Source organism: Mastigoproctus giganteus, chromosome 6 (assembly GCF_048544385.1).
Source record: "Mastigoproctus giganteus isolate SK-2022 chromosome 6, ASM4854438v1, whole genome shotgun sequence".
Taxonomy (NCBI): Eukaryota; Metazoa; Arthropoda; class Arachnida; order Uropygi; family Thelyphonidae; genus Mastigoproctus; species Mastigoproctus giganteus.
The window spans coordinates 63,512,597-63,531,428 of NC_143580.1; the positions used below are offsets into that span (position 1 = coordinate 63,512,597).

Here is an 18,832-nt window from a genome sequence, read left to right on the forward strand (position 1 = left end):
TGTAGTCTGGCCACCATGACAACTCATGGGGTGTATCCAATGATATAAAAGAACTTTGCTAGCAGGGTTAAGGAGATCATTATCTCATTTTACAAGGCACAATGGTTAGGCTTCACCTTAAGTACTGTACACAGGTCTGGAGATATTGTTTCAGGAAGGATGTTGTTGTTATTTGGTTTTTAGGAGCATTAGCAACTAAGGCCATATTGCTCCGGGATATGCGGTGGTCATTCCCTGACCTTTCCGCATCCTCCGTATTTGGTGGTGATGGGCTCAAACCCCGGTCTAATCAAGAAGCGTGTGCGACGCACTACTGCTCCTTCCCACCTGGCTACGGAGGCGCCTAGGAAGGATGTAGATCTGCTGGAATGGATGCAGAGAGGGGCAAGAAAAGGAAGGATGGTCGCAGTCTAGATATGTGGAGGTTTACTTTCAGTCAATGGGTGGTCTATCGTTGGAACAAACTGCCATCTGTTGTTGTTGTGGAAGTTGGTAGTTTAAATAAATTCAAGGAAGAACTAGATAAATTATTGTGGGAAGTTATTATTATTTATTATTTTTTTTTTTGTTTTTTGCTGATGCCACTACCTACTACTAATAATATAACTTCAACTTTATTGTTATATATAATATAAACTTAACTTTATTGATGATGAAAGGTGAGCAGGGTAGTTAATAACAGTAATTAGGATATGCTGCTCCAAAAACACCTGGATTAATTAGGCAAATGGGCTGTAAAATGGAAAGATAATATGGATTATGTCTTACAACAACCTAACTATTCCACGATTTTTTTCTTTACTTCAATTAATTTTTCAGCTCTGTTGTCATCCATTTTGGAATTTCTGGTACTTCTTTATTGGAATGAATGTGTTTGTGGCTTATTATATTAATCTCTTACACTTCCCATAATCCATTCATATCCTACAACATATAGAAGAGTCCAGGAAAGACCTCAATCTATTACAATTTAACTCAGGATACTGTAGTTCTCACCCTTTCCTTTGGTCACCAAAATTTATTTGGATGCTATCCACTTTATGACATTGTGGTCACTACTGAGTATTGATTTCTGTACTGACACATTCCTGACAGTGACCAAATTCTCTGTAAAGATCAGATAAAGGTCACGTGCACCTTTTTTTACCATCTTTGATATGAAAATAAGTTATTAACATGGTTCAAAAATCTGATACTAACTGGTATATCGTTGGTCCAAAATTTCCAGTGTATAAGCGGTAGGCTAAAGTATAATAATTACACAAACAATGTGTACTTGCCCATTCAAAGGTTGCCTAAAGAGATTTTTAACACACTCTTTGCAGTTGCATGGCCAGTAACACATCCCCACTATCATCTTTCCTTTATAACTAGTCATGTTTTTCCATGCAGATTTAACTTTAACCTGATCAAATTCTGGTAATAATCATTATTAGGGCTACGTCTGGATTTCGACACAATTGTTGTTATTTGGTTTTTAGGAGCATTAGCAACTAAGGCCATATTACTCCGGGGATATGCGGTGGTCATTCCCTGACCTTTCAGCATTCTTCATATTTGGTGGTCACGGGCTTGAATCCCAGTCTAATCAAGAAACGTGTGCTATGCACTTCTGCTCCTGCCCACCTGGCTACGGAGGTGCCTTTCGACACAGTGAGACCCAAACAAAAGCATATGAAGAGGCTTCAAAATATGAAATTATACATTTTATCTTCACAAAAGGAAACAGGGTATCCTCCATTTCCTTCTGACGAATGGAAATGAATCCTGATTTCATTAATTGCACTGATGATGAAACATGGATGTACAGCTATGGTCCCAAAATGAAATTTCATTCAACCAACTGGAATTCATCACACCTGCCCTTTCTAAAAATGTGCAAGTTTAGTCAAGTGTGAAAAGTGTGTTTCTTTTCCCATAGCATTCAATATAACAATCATTATAAATTTGTTCAAAATGGTCAGATAGTAAACCAAGTCAATTATAATAAGGTGACCATTTTTTTGTTGGTGTTTCCAGGGACGCAGACGTGTTTTTTAAATTTTTTTAAAAGGGCCCATTCCCTACTCCTGGTAGAGGATGAGTCCTTTGATGGGCTATATAAACACCCTCGGTGGGATCTCAGCCCATTATGCCACGGACTGGCACTAACTGCCATAGAACGGTCACCCCTCCAACTGCTGATCACGCCTGACGGTGCTTAACCCCAGCAACCAGAGAGGTGCACTCTAACATGAGCAGCCATTGCACGGCCTGACTCGGGACCTTAAATAATACTCATTCTATAATAATAATAATTTAATTTAAATAATAATCATTTTATCTGAAATATTTATTTGAACATTTGAAAACCCGTTTTACATTAAAAAAAAAAAAAACCTTGTTTATAACTCCGGCACGACCACCAGGTCAGTGGAGTTGATCAGTACAAACATTAATCGTATTTAGTAGTCATGGAGTTGAACCCCAGTCCACTCAAACAGCATGTGCTATTGCACTCTTGCTCTTGACCACTTGGCTACGTCAGGCCTGAAATGTTTGCATTTCACTAATTAACTGCTGTATACTTGTCTGAAGAATGATTTTTTTTCAATATAGCAGGGTTTGCTGATATTTTCACACTGAAGACCTTATACGATAAATCCATGTTTATTTTAACAGCTATGATAGCTCGCATTGTTTCCACTTTCAGCTGTGATTTTTCATTGCTCCAAATGTAGTTCATGCAAGAAAACTCTTTCAACTAAAGCGCTGCTTCCAGGGAGGCACATCACAAGACTAACAACTTTCTTCATGTTAGCATGCAACACTATTTTCTTTCATATGAAGAAGAGCTTCGCACCATTTCTTAGCAAGAGCCTTAGAATTGAACCATTCGTTGTCTCTTCCCAATAAATATGTTCACAAGTAAGTAAATTCATCAAAAAGCTCATCGCGATTGATATTTAGTATTCGACACTCTTACAACAATAGATCACTTGCCATATCAAAATTTTCTCTCAAAGGAACCTGATTCAGAAGAAAGCAGCTTAAATCTGATAAATCTTCATTGTTTTTGTTCCAAGCTTTTAAATAAGATAAAGCCATATCATAAAATTTTTTTGATGTTTCAAAATAAGATTCCATTGTCATTTTGTTTCTTCACCATGTGTGGAATAAAATTTATCTTGTCATGTCTCCAGTTTTAAACATAGATTTTTTACAACTAATGCCGATTCCGTAGTGCACTTATCATTGCCTTCAAGCATCTTGATTGTATCATGAAAAAGAAAAGCTTGGGAATGAGCAAAGCTAATCCACAGTTCTGTGTCTTTCTATCAAAAAATTGTTTCAGCGCTTTTGGACATTGATTTTCTGACATAAAAAAGGACTTCAGTGCCGGGTAAAGTTTAAGTATCCTTTCTAAGGCTGGAAGTAATGACAACCACCTCACATTAGCATAACCCAATATTTGTTTGTATTCCTGTCCAACAAAATCACAAAAATCTTTTAAGCATTTGACGCAAACTGCGTATATATGGAAATACCCAAATATTTTTGTAACATGTACTTCAATATCAGTGGGTATTGAATCAAAAGCTGCCTTAGCACAATTATGTACAATATATGTATTACAGCCAAGACCAATTATGTTTCTGTTTAACTGGGTTTTAAGTTTAGTTAACATTTTCTTTGCCCCTTCTTAGTAAACCTCCAAAGTTTGGGTTCGTGTTATCGGCCGAAAGTCCGATTACCTTATTATACAACTGATAAGATGCAATTGTTTTCTTAATTTCTGAAGAAATAATGTTAGCTGTTTCACCTGATATTTCAACAAAAGTTAAGACTTTATTATTGATTGAAGCATGCATGTTGTATCCATCAAAATAACGTACGGTAATTGGTAGTAACTTTAAGTACTTGTGATTCGAAGTATCACAAGAAAAGGTGACAAAATCAGCGTTTTTAAGTTCATTTTTCATTTCTTCCAGCGACCAAGGGTAAAATACATTTTTTACAATTGCCTCGCACTTTGTTCTTGAGCATGAAAACCTTTTGTTTGAAAATTTCTTTTGTAAACTCATTGTGAAGTGAAAGCTTTGAAAACATTCATTGTGTCGAATGGTATGATAGGCATAAGTACCTTCATGAATAGCTATATCGTATTCGGATTTTGATGGCTCAAGTTTGCGATAATAGTTACTGATACTTCTAGACACTTCTTTTGTGTTTTCATGTGGTCTGTTATGGAAGATTTTTCACCACTGGTTATAGAAAATGTCGAAGTGCACGCAACACACTGTACTGAAGTGTTTTCATTGTTAACTGCGCGAATATACGAAAATTGGGCTTGTAATGATTTGCTGAAGCGAGCCTTTCGCTTTTTTGAACTCATAATTCTAAAATAACAAGTACGTAATTAATTTACACTTTAAACATACAAAACAACTTACAGTTTTAATCTTGTATAACTTTTTTTATTTAATAACAGTAAACACACGTAGTAAACAGAAAGACAAGTGTTCAATGCTACAAAAATACTCCTACAAGAAACCTGGCGCCTCCGTAGCCAGGTGGGAAGGAGCAGCAGTGCATAGCACACGCTTCTTGATTAGACCGGGGTTCGAGCCCGTCACCACCAAATACGGAGAATGCGGAAAGGTCAGGGAATGACCACCGCATATCCCGGAGCAATATGGCCTTAGTTGCTAATGCTCCTAAAAACCAAATAACAACAACAACAACAAGAAACCTGTCATCAAACCACTTTGATGTCTCGTTCATCACTGATCACAGCCCAGGGCTGAATGTTCGAGTTGAGACCTCTGGGATTCCCAGTACGGTTACTCTGTTGCCAGATTACCAGAATTTTCATAGTTTTAATTTTAATAGCAAAATCGTGGCTCCAATCTCATTCATTATTTTTTAACTACAGAACTACAGAATCGGGGTTTGTCCCCGAAAATCAGGGATGAATGGTCATCTTAAATTATAAAGAGGTTCTGATTCTAATGACGTTAAGAAAAGAGAAAATACCACCGAATGTTTCAAAAATGATGAATGGTTTCTATCATAACAATGCTCTTGCATGTAACACACTCTCCATTCAAGGTTTATGGTTATGAAAACACTCCCATAGCATCCTACATTTACCTGATCTTGCCCCATGAGATTTTTTTCCTCATCCCAAATTCAAAATAAAGTTGAAAGAATGAATATTTTATAACATTCCAAAGTGTTGAAGATCCTAGTGATACTTTCAAAAGTGTCAGGTATGTTTTGACACTTGAATAATATCAGGGGAAAACTTCTTTGAAAGAAATTTCTTATAAAAATGATGTACTTTTTTTTTTTTTTAGAAAAATGCATTCTCAAAACTTTCTGGTCATACTTCACACTTCGTTGGATTCATACTTTGAATTTTTCTTGAAAATTTCAAAATACGAATCCATCAGAATACACCCCAATGCCAGAAATCTGTAAAAATAACAGTTACTTGTTTAGTTTTATTGTACTATGATAATATGATTTATTAATGCTTTGGTATTAATATTCATTAGCATAGAAAAATATTTTATGCGAATCATATCTATCACAGTAAAGTCATTTATCGTAATATAACTGTCTTTGCTTCTGAAAGATGTGGACAAATTTTTGTAAGCTCTTTAGACACTATTTTTGAGTTGTCTGTGTACTACTCAGATTTCTTTCGGTAAATTATAATTAGTGGACAATTTTATGTTATAAATTGTAACATAAGATAATTTTAAAAGTATATCATTATATGATAATTAGTATTGTATAAAGTATATATCAATGGACACTGCTCATCGTGGACTAATGTTATTAGTGGAGTCCCTCAGGGCTCAGTGTTGGGTCCATTATTGTTTTCTGTATTTATAAATGATATTGATGATGGTATATCAAGCTTAATGTCCAAGTTTGCAGATGATACAAAGGTTGGCAGGGTTGTCAAGGACACTACTGACAATATGCTGCTGCAACAGGATCTGGAAAGGTTGAGCAGATGGGCTGAGAGGTGGCAAATGAAGTTTAACATTGACAAATGTAAAGTACTACACATGGGAAACAGCAACCCCAGAGCAACGTATCAACTCTGTGGTACTACACTGACAGTGGTAGAGAATGAAAGGGACTTGGGGGTGGTTGTGCAGGCAGATATGAAGTTCTCTGAGCAGTGCAGACGGGCTGCAAGAGTAGCTCATGGAGTATTGTCAATGATAGACAGGAATTTTTCCAGCAGGGATAAGGAGGTCATTATTCCATTGTATAAGGCAATGGTCAGGCCACACTTAGAGTACTGTATACAGGTCTGGAGGCCTCATTTCAAGAAGGACGTAGAGCTGCTGGAACGAGTACAGAGAAGGGCAACAAGATTAGTGAATGGAACAAAGGGGTGCTCTTACGAAGAAAGGCTTAAGTTTTGCAAATTACAGTGTCTGGAGACTAGGCACCAGCGAGGTGATCTGATAGAGGTGTATAAAGCCTTGAATGGTTTAAGCATGCTCAATGCTGATGGGATTCTTCCTCTAGCTCAGAAAAATCACCTGAGAGGGCATAAATTCAAATTGAGGAAAGACAGATGTAGGATAGACGTGCGGAAACTTGCCTTTAGCCAGCGGGTGGTTGGTTGGTGGAACAGACTGCCATCCCTTGTGGTGGAGGTTGATAGCCTAAATAAGTTTAAGGCTCAGCTGGACAGGTATTTTGAACGAACAGAGGGGTGAAGTGGAAGTGGGGTTTTTTTTTTTTTTTTTTTGGCTGATGCTGCATAAGCTTGCTTTCTTGCATCAAATGCCTCTACTAATGCTAATGCTAATGCTAATATCATTGTATTTTTTTTTATAACTTTTTTTTATATTAGGATTATCACTGGCAGGCATAACTACAATGTGCCTAAAGGATCAGTTTTAGTTTTGGTTTCTATAGTAGGTGACTCGTCTAGTTAAGCTACACTGCTAGAACTTAACCCTCATCCAGATGCTAAAACACGTGGACTACCAAATGACAGATCCAATAATCACTGTTTTGGGATAAAAAACATGAAACAGTTTAAAATGGGAAGGAGGCAGAAGAAGGGTTATTGTTAACATCATTGATGAGGCTCTAAAGGTTCAAGGAAACTGTTAATTTGGGGGTGGGATACAAATGAACAAGATAAGCTGGTGGCATGGATGAAAATTATAATTGTATCTTCCTAGAGAATAGTCGGGTGCTACCTCCAATTATCTTATGACACGAAGATATGGAAACAGGTTTGAAAACCACAAATAGTCAGAGACTGCAAGTAAAAATGTGTTTAAGCTGCTATAAGGGAAATAGCAAAGTTATAAAGAGCCAAGTAAACCCTTCATTTTACGGACTGATAAGAGGAAGGGAGTGTATGATATTGCCAAATGTCTGTTTAAGTGTAAAGTTTTTGAAACCCTTTGTAGCTCACATAATTGGCAACATAAACAGTTACTCTGTATATGTATGTATTAGAAACACTGAAACAAATTTAAACAATAAAAAAAAAAGCTTATATTTAACTTGAATTTATCAGCTGCATGCATAGTCCACTGACCATATAGCACACGGAGCCACAGAGGTCTCTCAAGTGCAGGGTTAGGTATGCAGTATTCAATGTAGCACAAAAATCAACAGACCACACAGCACAAGGATCTGCAGAGGTCTGACAAGTGAAATTCAGATGTGTTATTCTGAATTCACTATTAGAATCCACATAGCTCTCAAAATTCTTCAAACCAATCACCATTTGCTGTGGTCTGTTATTGTGATTTACTGAGCTGCAAGAGACTCCTGACTCTCCATTTTTCAAACCTCAGCATTAGATGAATATATTTTTGGCATCTCTATAATGTGCACTAATTTTTTCTTCTTGTTACAAGCTTTAATGAATAAGTCAAGCATCCTGCCATAACATAATGCTTCCCACACATCTATGCTTGTCCTGCTATTATTCATGTAGATTATTCTCTCTGTTGTAACAATCAAATTCCATCTCCTTGCTCTCTGTTGAAGGCCCTAGGAAGAAAACTGAAAGAGACAGCCTCAATATACAAGAACTTGCATACTAGTTCTCCTTCCGTACAGAAAGTACAGACAGGATAGGAGGCAGTGGGTATTGTGTTCTTAGTTAAGAAGTAAAAAAAAAATCTGTCAGTGCATCCAAGTGACATCAGTGGTAATTCAATTTTGTGACATAAGCACTGGGAAAACAAAAATAAGTGTAAGAGCATGTTATAGACCTAACGACCGTGACAAGTAAAACAAACATCTATACACAGAAATAGAGTGGGCCAATAATTCAGAATGTCTTATATTGGCAGATTTTAACTTTCCAGATATTGAGTGGAACCTGTGGGTTAGTCATTCATACACCAGTAAGACTTTTGTGGATGTACTGAATGGCTGTTTTCTGCAGTAGCTTGATAGAGAGACAACAAGAAGCAATACTATTGACCTGATTATTAGCAGCTACCATTCATGAATTAAGAATTTGCAGATAAATTACCCACTAAGTGGCAGTGTTCATAGTGTATTGATGTGAGATTTATTTAAAGATGTAACTAAAGTCAAGGGAAAGGGCTTTTACTTTTGTAAAACTACAGTGGTCTCAGGCAGTATTTCAATTCTATACAGTGGTTTTTTTTTTTTTTTTTTTTTTAAGGCACAAAAACATCAAAGGTTATAATGTACAGGAAAACTATACAGTGGCACCAACTGATGATGTTACCAACAAATTATAAATGGGAAGCATTCAGGAAAGTGATCATAGAAATACTAGGCTTTTTAAACCAATTAAAGATACTGCTCCAGGTTTAAACCTAACTGGAGGTCAGATAAAGTGATGAGACTTGTGACAGAGAAGAAAAATGCATATAAATTATCAGGTGATATAATTTGTAGTAGATATAAATTAGTCTGTAATCAAGTTGCAAAGGAGGTTAGGTAAGTTAAAGCAGATTACAAGAAGGCCATGTCAAAAATAGCAACAAACACCACTTTACTTATGTAAATGCTAGAAGGAAGCAGATGAGTCACATTATTCCACTAGGGGGATGCCACATATTTATCAAATTCTAACAAGGAACTAAATGATTTTGTGATAACTAGAGGAAAGTGTAAGGTAAACTGTTGAAGCTAAACAAAAAAAAAAAAAAAAGGCACCTGGAGCAATCTATCCAATTATATTAAAGGAGACTGCAAAAGAAGTAAGCAAACCTTTTGCCATAGTTATGAGAGCATCCTTGGATTCATGAGAGGTTCCTAAGAATTGGAGATGTGTGAGTGTATCCTCAGTTTAAAATGGGTGACATGAGCAAATAAAGGCCCGTTAGCTTAATTTCCATTATGGGGAATAGTAGTGGTAGTAATGGTAAATTATGCAAGAAAGCAAACTTATATAGCATGAGCAAAAAAAAAAAAAAAACCTACACAGGTCAGCCAGTTCTACTTATTCGTTGAATTTATTCAACCCATCCACTTCCACAACAACAGATGGAAGCCTTTTGCAACAATCAACTACCTGCTGGCTGAAAGCAAACTTCTACACATTTATCCTGCAACCATCCAACCTAACTTTAATTTATGGCCCCCCCCATCACGTGTGTAGTCTCAGCAAGTGGAAGAATGACATTAACATTCAGCTTACTCAGGCCACTCAAGGCTTTAAACACCTCAATCAGATCTCCCCCTCATGTGCCTAGTCTTGAGATGTGCAAATTGCAGAACTGAACCATTTCTAGTAATCTGCATTAACTGCACCTATTTGTTCCTTTCACCAGTCTGGTTGCACTTCTCTGCACCCATTCCAGATCTGCATCCTTCCTAAAGTGAGGCCTCCAGACCTGTATACAGTACTCAAAGATGTGATTTCATTTGATTTTATTTTATTGACGCAAAAACTACTAAGGTTATACTACTCAAAGATGTGGCCTAACCATGGCTTTAAACAAAGGGATAATCACCTCCTTATCCTTGATATACAGAAATCAAAATTTCTGTATATCATTGACAAAACTGTATGAGCTGCAACAGCAGTGTCTGCACTGTCAGATAATTTCATGTCTGACTTCACAATTTGTCTCAGGTCTTTTTCATTCTTGAAGTTTAACATTTGTCAATGTTAAACTTCAACTGCCATTTCTCAGTCCATCGACCCAATTTTCATAGATCTTTTTGTAGTAGCTCACTGTGATGACTGTCTTCAACCACCCTGCCAACAAAGGTTGGCAGGGTGGTTAACAAGCCTGATATACCTTCATCAATATCATCGATAAACATTGAAAACAACAATGAGCCCAGCATTGAGCCATGGAAAACTCCACTAATGATATTAATCCACAAAGAGCAGTGCCTATTGATAACCATTCTGTCTTTTTCCACTTAACCATTTCTTTATCAGTAGCAGTAACTTGCCATTCACCTAGGTATTTCTATTGGCAAGACACTACTGTTAGCAAAATCCTGGATATTCTCCATGTCAATAACAGCATAAACAGAAAATTGGCTAATATTCATAACCTGTTTTCCAATATAACTGAAACCCTTAGACTGTATACTAAAAAAAATTTGTATCCACAAAGTGCTTCAGCTGCAAACAAGTTCTTCTGTCTATGAGTCTATGCACAGCTACTACATTATGCATAACTGCATGATGTATTCTTTGATGACTATAATTTTTTCTGCAACTTTTTTTTTTTTAATGTAATAGAAAAATGTATTAAAAGTGAATTTCTCTTCTTAGTTTCATCCCTTTGTGGGTTGCCTCTATAGCATTTTCATGCTTTAATCAACCTTTGTTACTCTCTTTCTCCTGTAGGGTTGCACCATATTAAGTATAAATACAAACACAAACATTTACTGCTTTAAGTGGACTAATGTTATTAGAAGTGTCCCTCAGGGTTTGGTGTTGGGTGCATTGTTGTTTTGTATATTTATCAATGATATTGATGAAGGTATATCAAGTTTAATGTCAAAGTTTGCAGATGATACAAAGGTTGGCAGGGTTGTTAATAACAGTAATGAAAGTATGCTGCTGCAACAGGATCTGGAAAAGTTGGGCTGAGAAGTGACAATTGAAGAAGTAACATTGACAAATGCAAAGTACTGCATATGGGTAGCAGTAACCCCAGAGAAATGTACCAACTGGGTGCTGTTACACTCAGGGTAGTGGAGAACTAAAGAGATCTGAAAGGTAACTGTGCAGTCAGATATAAAGTTCTCTGAACAATGCAGACATGTACCAGAGTAGGTCAATGGGGTCTTGTCAATGATATACAGGAATTTTGAGAGCAGGGATAAAAAGGTGATTATCCCCTTGTATAAGGCAATGGTCAAGCCACACATTGAGTACTGCATACAGGTCTGGAAGACTCATTTTAGGAAGGATTCAGAGTTACTAGAATGAATACAGAGAAGGGCAACCAGAGAGGGTAATACTCTTGATATGGTTATCAGCAGAGGGTAATACTCTTGATCTGGTTATCATTCGTGTATTAAGAATTTGCAGATAAAGGAACCATTAGGTGACAGTGATCACAGTGTACTGATGTGGGATTTACTTAAAGAAATAATTACCATCAGGGGTAAAGGAAGGGGTTTTTGCTTCCATAAAGGTGACTGTAATGGTCTCAGACAGTTTTTAAATTCTGTACAGTGGGACCAACTGATAATGTCATCAACAGCAAATTCTAAGTGGGAAGCATTCAAGGAATTAATAGTGGAAGCTACTAAACGTTTCATACCTATTAAGACATATTGTTCAAGGTTTAGGCCTAAATGGCTGTCAAATGAACTAATGAGACTCGTGGCAGAGAAGAAAAATGCATGGGATACATATAAATTATCAGGTGACACAGAAGCCTATGATATATATATATGATGGTCTGTAATCAAGTCACAAAGGAGGTTAGGCATGTGAAGGCAGATTATGAGAAATCTTTGGCAAAGGATGCTAAGAAAAACAGCAAGGATTTCTTTACTTATATAAACTCTAAAAGGAAGGGGATGAATCTGATTGGTCTACTTGATATCGATGGCTCAACTGTTGATGATCCTGCTCAGATAGCAAACAAATTGAATGAGTATTTTGCATCTACATTCACACATGAGGAGTTATTAAAGTTTGAAAATGCCACAAGGTAATCAAATTGTAACAGGGTGCTTAATGATTTCGTAATAACTGATAACAAAGTGGAGGAGAAATTGTTGAAGTTAAACATAAGAAAGGCACCTGGGGTGGATGGGATCTATCCAGTTATATTAAAGGAGGCGGCAAAGGAAGTTTGTTTGTTTGTTTGTTATTTAGGAGCATTAGCAACTAAGGCCATATTGCTCCGGGAATATGCGGTGGTCATTCCCTTGACCTTTCCGCATCCTCCGTATTTGGTGGTGACGGGCTCGAACCCCGGTCTAATCAAGAAGCGTATGCTATGCACTGCTGCTCCTTCCCACCTGGCTACAGAGGCGCCAGCAAAGGAAGTAAACAAAAACCTTAGCCATAATTATGAGAGCGTCCTTGGACTCAGGGGAGTTCCCTACGGACTGGAGATGTCCAAATGTGTCCCAAAATTCAAAAAGGGGGATCGAAGGGTGACATGAGTAATTACAGATCAGTTAGTTTAACTTCTGTTACGGGTAAAATAATGGAGTCACTGGTTAAAGATGCATTGCAGGATCATCTAGACAAGACTGCAGCAATAATTCAGACAGTATGGGTTTATTAAAGGAAAGTCTTGTCTGACAAATTTGATGGGTTATTATGATGTGGTTACAAAGGAACTGGATGCAAAAAATAATTTTGATATCATATACTTGGATTTCAGGAAAGCTTTTGACAGTGTTGCCCATGGAAGACTACTGTATAAATTGGAGCAGAATGGTATTAAGGGTAAGTTGCTACAATGGATAAAAGGATGGTTAAGTGGGAGAAGACAGAGGCTGGTAATCAATGGGTGCTGTTCTTCGTGGACTAATGTTATTAGTGGAGTTGTTGTTTTGTATATTTCTCATTGATATTGACGAAGGTATATCAGGCTTAGTATCAAAGTTTGCAGATGATACAAAGGTTGGCAGGGTTGTTAATGACAGTAATGGCAGTGTGTTACTGCAACATGATCTAAAAATTTTGGCAGATGGGCTGAGAAATGGCAACTGAAGTTTAACATTGAAAAATGCAAAGTACTGCATATGGGTAGAAGTAACTCCAGACAAATGTACCAACTGTGTGGTACTACACTTAAGGAGGTAGAAAATGAAAAAGACCTGGGAATAATTGTGCAGGCAGATATGAAGTTTTCTGAGGAATGCAGACAGGCTGCCAGGGAAGGTCATGGAGTTTTGTCAATGATATACAGGAATTTTTCTAGAAGGGAAAAGGAAGTGATTATCCCTCTGTATAAGGCAGTGGTCAGGCCACGCCTTGAGTACTGCGTACAGGTCTGGAGGCCTCATTTTAGGAACGATTTTCAAGTAGATTTACTTGAGCATGTACAGAGAAGGGCAACAAGATTGGTGAGGGAATGAAGGGATCCTCTTACCAAGAGAGGCTTAAGTTCTACAAATTGTAGTGGCCGGAGACTAGGCACCTGCGCAGTGATCTGATTGAGGTGTATAAGGCCTTGAATGGGTTGAGCACGCTGAATTCTGATGGGATCCTTCTACTTGTTCAGATTACAAACCTAAGGGGGTATAAATTCAAATTAAGAAAAGACAGATGCAGAATAGATATGCAGAAATTTGCCTTTAGCCAGCGGGTGGTTATTTGTTGGAACAAACTTCCATCTGTCGTTGTGGAAATTGAATAGGTTGAATAAATTTAAGGAGAAAACTGGACAGGCATTTGGAGGGAATGGTGTGATTTTTTTTTTTTTTTGGCTGATGCTGCATAAGCTCATACACATGCTTTCTTGCATCACATGCCACTACTACTACTACCCCAGATGCCTTTTTTATGTTTATCCTCAACAATTTCTCCTCCACTTTCCTCTTATTTATTACAAAATCATCTAGCTCACTGCCAGAGTTTACTTCATCTCTGGCATTCTCCTTCCTGAATAACTCCTCATGTGTGAATGTAGATGCAAAATACTTGTTTAGTTTGTTAGCCACCTGAGCAGGATCCTCTACTGTTGAATCATAAATATCCAGTGGACCAATCTGATTCATCCCTTTCCTTCTAGAGTTTACATAGGTAAAGAACTCTTTTCTGTTTTTCTTTGCATCCTTTGCCAAGGATTTCTCATAATCTGCCTTTGCTTGCCTATTCTCCTTTGTGACTTGGTTACAGACCAGCTTATATCTATCATAGGCTTCCATGTTACCCATTAATTTATATGTATCCATGCATTTTTCTTCTCTGCCATATGTCTCATTAGTTCATCTGACATCCATTTAGGCCTAAACCTTGAACAATATTTATTAGTTGGTATGTAAAGCCTAGTAGCTTCTAAGATAAGTTCTTTGAATGCTTCCCATTTTGAATTTGCTGTTGGTAACATCATCAGTTGGTCCCACTGTATAGAATTTAAATACTGTCTCAGACCATCGTAGTCGCCTTTACGAAAGCAAAAACCCTTCTCCTTACCCCCCCCGATGGTAGTTACCTCTTTGAGTAAATCCCACTTCATTAACCTTCTGTATAAGGCAATGGTCAGGCCACACCTTGAGTACTGCGTGCAGGTGTGGAGGCCTCATTTTAGGAAGGATGTAGATTTGCTTGAGCCTGTACAGAGAAGGGCAACAAGATTGTTGAGGGGAATGAAAGGATCCTCTTACCAGGAGAGGCTTTAGTTCTGCAAGTTGTAGCAGCTGGAGACTAGGCACCTGCAAGGCGATCTGACTGTGGTGTGTAAGCCCTTGATTGTGTTGAGCACAATGAATTCTGATGGGATTCTTCACACTTGTTCAGATTACGGACCTAAGGGGGCATAAATTGAAATTGAGGAAGGATAGATGTAGAATAGATGTGCGGAAATTTGCCTTTAGCCAGCGGGTGGTTAATTGCTGGAACAAACTTTCATCTGTCATTGTGGAAGTTGATAGGTTAAATAAATTTAAGGAAGAACTGGACAAATATTTAGAGGGGATTGTTTTGTAATTTTTTTTTTTTTTTTGGATGATGCTTGCTTTCTTGCATCACATGCCACTACTACTACAACAAAGGATTAAGTCCTGCAAATTGCAGCTTCTGGAGACTAGGCACCTGCGAGGTGATCTGACTGAGGTGTACAAGGCCTTGAATGGATTGAGCAGGCTCAATGCTGATGGGATTCTTCTTCTCGCTCAGATTACAAACCTGAGGAGCTATAAATTCAAACTAGGATAGATAGTTGTAGAATAGATGTGCAGAAATTTGCCTTTAGCCAGTAGGTAGTTGATGGTTGGAACAAACTTCCAACTGTTGTTGTGTAAGTTGATAGCTTAAATAAATTCAAGGCAGAAGTAGACAAACATTTGGAACAAATGGATCAGTGAAATGGGAAGGTTTTTTTTTTTATTTTTTGGCTGATGCTGTATAAGCTTGCTTTCTTGCATCATATGCTTCTACTAATGCTAATGCGAAACAAAAATGACATCTGTCACAATGATCTCTTCTAAAATATATTCCTAAGTAACCCATCATTGTATTTACATTAGACTTAAAATATAAAGTTTAGGCATAATATTTAATAATGTTATGTAAGTATTGTAGGTTAATGTTTCATTCAGAAATGAAGGCATGAGCTCTAAATTAAAAGGGTGGAGCAGCCTTAAACATGTTCAAATCTGTCCCATATGATATCATATAATAAAAACTGATTCAAGTAGTTTATGTTATTACATTCTTCAAATCTGCACTTATTACAAGAAAGACCATTAAAGTGCTTAACAATCAGTCAGTCATTAAAGAAGATCTGCATCAAAAAAAGGAAGACATCAAGAGCTTATGCATTAAAAAAGGAAGAAATTTATGCATGACATACAAACACAACATCTACTTTTCAAACAAACAAGGCACTTGAAATAGTGGGAAATATGTGATTGAGATGTCACTTAGTGTTGCTGATATTCACGAGTAGAACAGAAATATCCCATTAATTTTTAAAAAGAAATAACAAATGTTCACGTTCCCCAGTTTGAATTTGTCTCCCCACCTCCCTCTACTCTAAATAAACTTTGAGATGTGTTCTTATAAACTTCATCTTTAATGTTGTCCACTAAAATTGATGAATATTCTGCAATAAAACAGAACACCACCTGCAGTTAAGTTGTAATACCATTTTCTCTTTCTATCTATTATTTCTTAAGAGTCAGTTGTATAAGACATTTTTCAAAACTCATCATTGTTATTAGTGTTCTGACAAGGGCAGTTCCAAGCATACAACTTAAAAACCACTTTTCCATATCACCTTATCCTTGGCCTTCTTCTTTGTCTCTCCTCTCAATTCATCTATCATAAGTTTTCACTCTGGGCCTCTTCCCTTCAACTTTTCCATTTACCAATCCCTCACCTTGCAACATGTCCAATCTAATTTCTCTTATGTGTTCTGATTATTTCAGTAAAATTTCACTCATCCTTTTCAAACCTACTTCTCATTTTATCAACCCATCTTAACTTTTCCATACTCACATTTCAAATCTTTTAATATCCTCCATTCTCAATGTCCTTGTCTCTGTCCCATATTTCACTCCATATCAGACATCATTAGGCTTCCCAAACACCTATACTTGTTAACCTGTTCTATTCTCTCTCCTCCTATTTTGATGTTTAATTTGCACATTTCTCTTCCCATTTTCATAACCTTTGTATTCTTAGTATTTATTCTCATTGCAAATCTCTCACAACTTCCTTGAGCATATTAACCAATTTCTGAAATCCATCCTCAGAATCTTCCACCAATGCCCTTATCACCTGTAAACCTAACATGGTCAATAACTCCCATCTTCTCCATATACAAGTGTCCTTTATCCATATCTCTTTTATCAAATGTCCCTACTTTTTTCTAGATACATATATTACCATTTCAAGATGGGCAATACCTGTCTCACACTTATATCTAATACTAAGGGGGCACAAATTCAAATTAAGAAAAGACATGTAGAATAGATGTGCGGAAATTTGCCTTTAGCCAGCGGGTGGTTAATTGCTGGAACAAACTTCCATCTGTCGTTGTGGAAGTTGACAGGTTAAATAAATTTAATGAGGAACTGGACAGGCATTTGGAGGGAATGGTGTGATTTTTTTTTTTTTTTTTTTTTGGCTGATGCTACATAAGCTCATACACTTGCTTTCTTGCATCACATGCCACTACTACTACTACTACTAGAGATCCCAAAATCAGAGATGAAATAAAAGTCATGATTACCGAAGCCAACTCTGCTATCTAAAATGCCAAAAATTGTTTCGTTGCAGAATACATATCGATTTCCTATTCAATTTACTCTATTTATTCTTCTAATCAATTTATTATACAGTATTACAGTATATGTCTTAAATAGAACAATAAGTCAATCAACATTAAAAAAAAAATAAATAAATAAAGTGCTACGATATTAAAATAATAATATCTGTTTATTTGCTGCCAGTCAGAAATATCCCTCAAATATTTACTACACTTATAAAAATATATAAATAGTGAAGCTCATACTTTTTGTATATAGTCTTTTGCTTTGATCAACGGATTGAAAGTGAAAATACATACGCACACGAAACATCACATTACCGAATAGTACATACCTCACTACTCTGTGCATCAGATGACATTTGTTTACTTGTAGAACTCCAGACACTAACATTTTTAACTTCCTCAAAGTATATCCCGCAGCTTACAAACTGTATATTTTTAATTTTGGAGGTTTTACTTTCATTTTAATTGAATTTTATTTCATAACAAATAAATTTTAGATTAACGTTCCTTTTAGATACTATTTATTATATACGAAATACGAGACACGACCTTCGTATTTTCTAAGCAACTGCGAAGCAGTAAGAGGGTTTGAAAGGTCTTGGGTGGGAGGGTACCACGGATGGTACACTTCCTGTCAGAGTGTATCTAGGGGGTTTGTTTTGGTGTGATTTTCGTCCAAAACTCAGCCATGCCGGGGTTAATGAGCGTGGCAGAGTTTGTGGCGGAGACTCGGGAGGATTATAATTCTCCAACTACATCGTCATTTGTATGTAAGATGCCACAATGCAGACAAACAGTAGGATCACTTGAAGAGGTGAGCATGCTTCCTTATTTTCTCTCTTATTTAATTTTAACCACCACCACAACCGCTAACAACCTGCCAAGTGTCTATAAAGGTGGCTGTAGTACAGTTTAAATGGCTCACTGCCTCCTAGGATTATTTATTTATTTTTTTGATTTTTTTGCACAGTGGCTTTAATACAGATTTAAAGATTCAGCTGAAAGGTTGCGGCGCTTCCGTTCTGAATGATACTATTGGAGCAAATATCTCTTCCTCGGGAGAAATTACTTAATTAAAGCTCATTACGAATCTGTTCATATATATATATATATATGAACGGTTCGTAATACGAACTTATATTTTCTAATGTTAAGTAGTGTATATATTCTTTGGGTTTCGCTTTCAGGTAAAGATCCAACATTCATAAAAATTTTGACCAACTCACGAGGGGATAGTTTTGTTACGACATAATACAAAATTTTTAATTTCATTATTTTTAAAACTATTCAAATTCTGTAAAATCACTTAGAATATTGAAACAGTTTGGAAATTTATATTTTCATCCTATTTAAAAACGAAATATTAAAAGAGATGCCAAATTCTTGCAGATTAGAAATAAATAAATCATCTAATTGGGGCTATGAAGATTGCTGTA

At 36.7% G+C, this 18,832-nt stretch overlaps 2 protein-coding genes across 5 annotated transcripts in view; one reads left to right on the forward strand and one right to left on the reverse strand.

Annotated features, from left to right (window-relative positions):
• Positions 1 to 17,981, reverse strand: part of LOC150084352 (uncharacterized) — a 110,616-nt gene extending 92,635 nt beyond the window's left edge. Inside the window, exon 1 of one of the 2 annotated variants that reach the window (XM_090375993.1) lies at positions 17,637 to 17,728. The gene's annotated coding sequence lies outside the window, so the exon portion shown is untranslated. Of the gene's footprint in view, positions 1 to 17,636 lie in introns of both variants that reach the window. The other variant, XM_090375991.1, reaches the window with a different exon arrangement.
• Positions 17,894 to 18,832, forward strand: part of Asap (ArfGAP domain of ASAP) — a 673,774-nt gene continuing 672,835 nt past the window's right edge. For 2 of the 3 annotated variants that reach the window (XM_090375988.1, XM_090375990.1), the window contains exon 1: positions 17,894 to 18,210. In XM_090375988.1, the coding sequence (XP_090232114.1) occupies positions 18,085 to 18,210 (126 nt within the window). In that variant the 5' untranslated portion in view covers positions 17,894 to 18,084. The remainder of the gene's footprint in view (positions 18,211 to 18,832) is intronic. The other variant, XM_090375989.1, reaches the window with a different exon arrangement.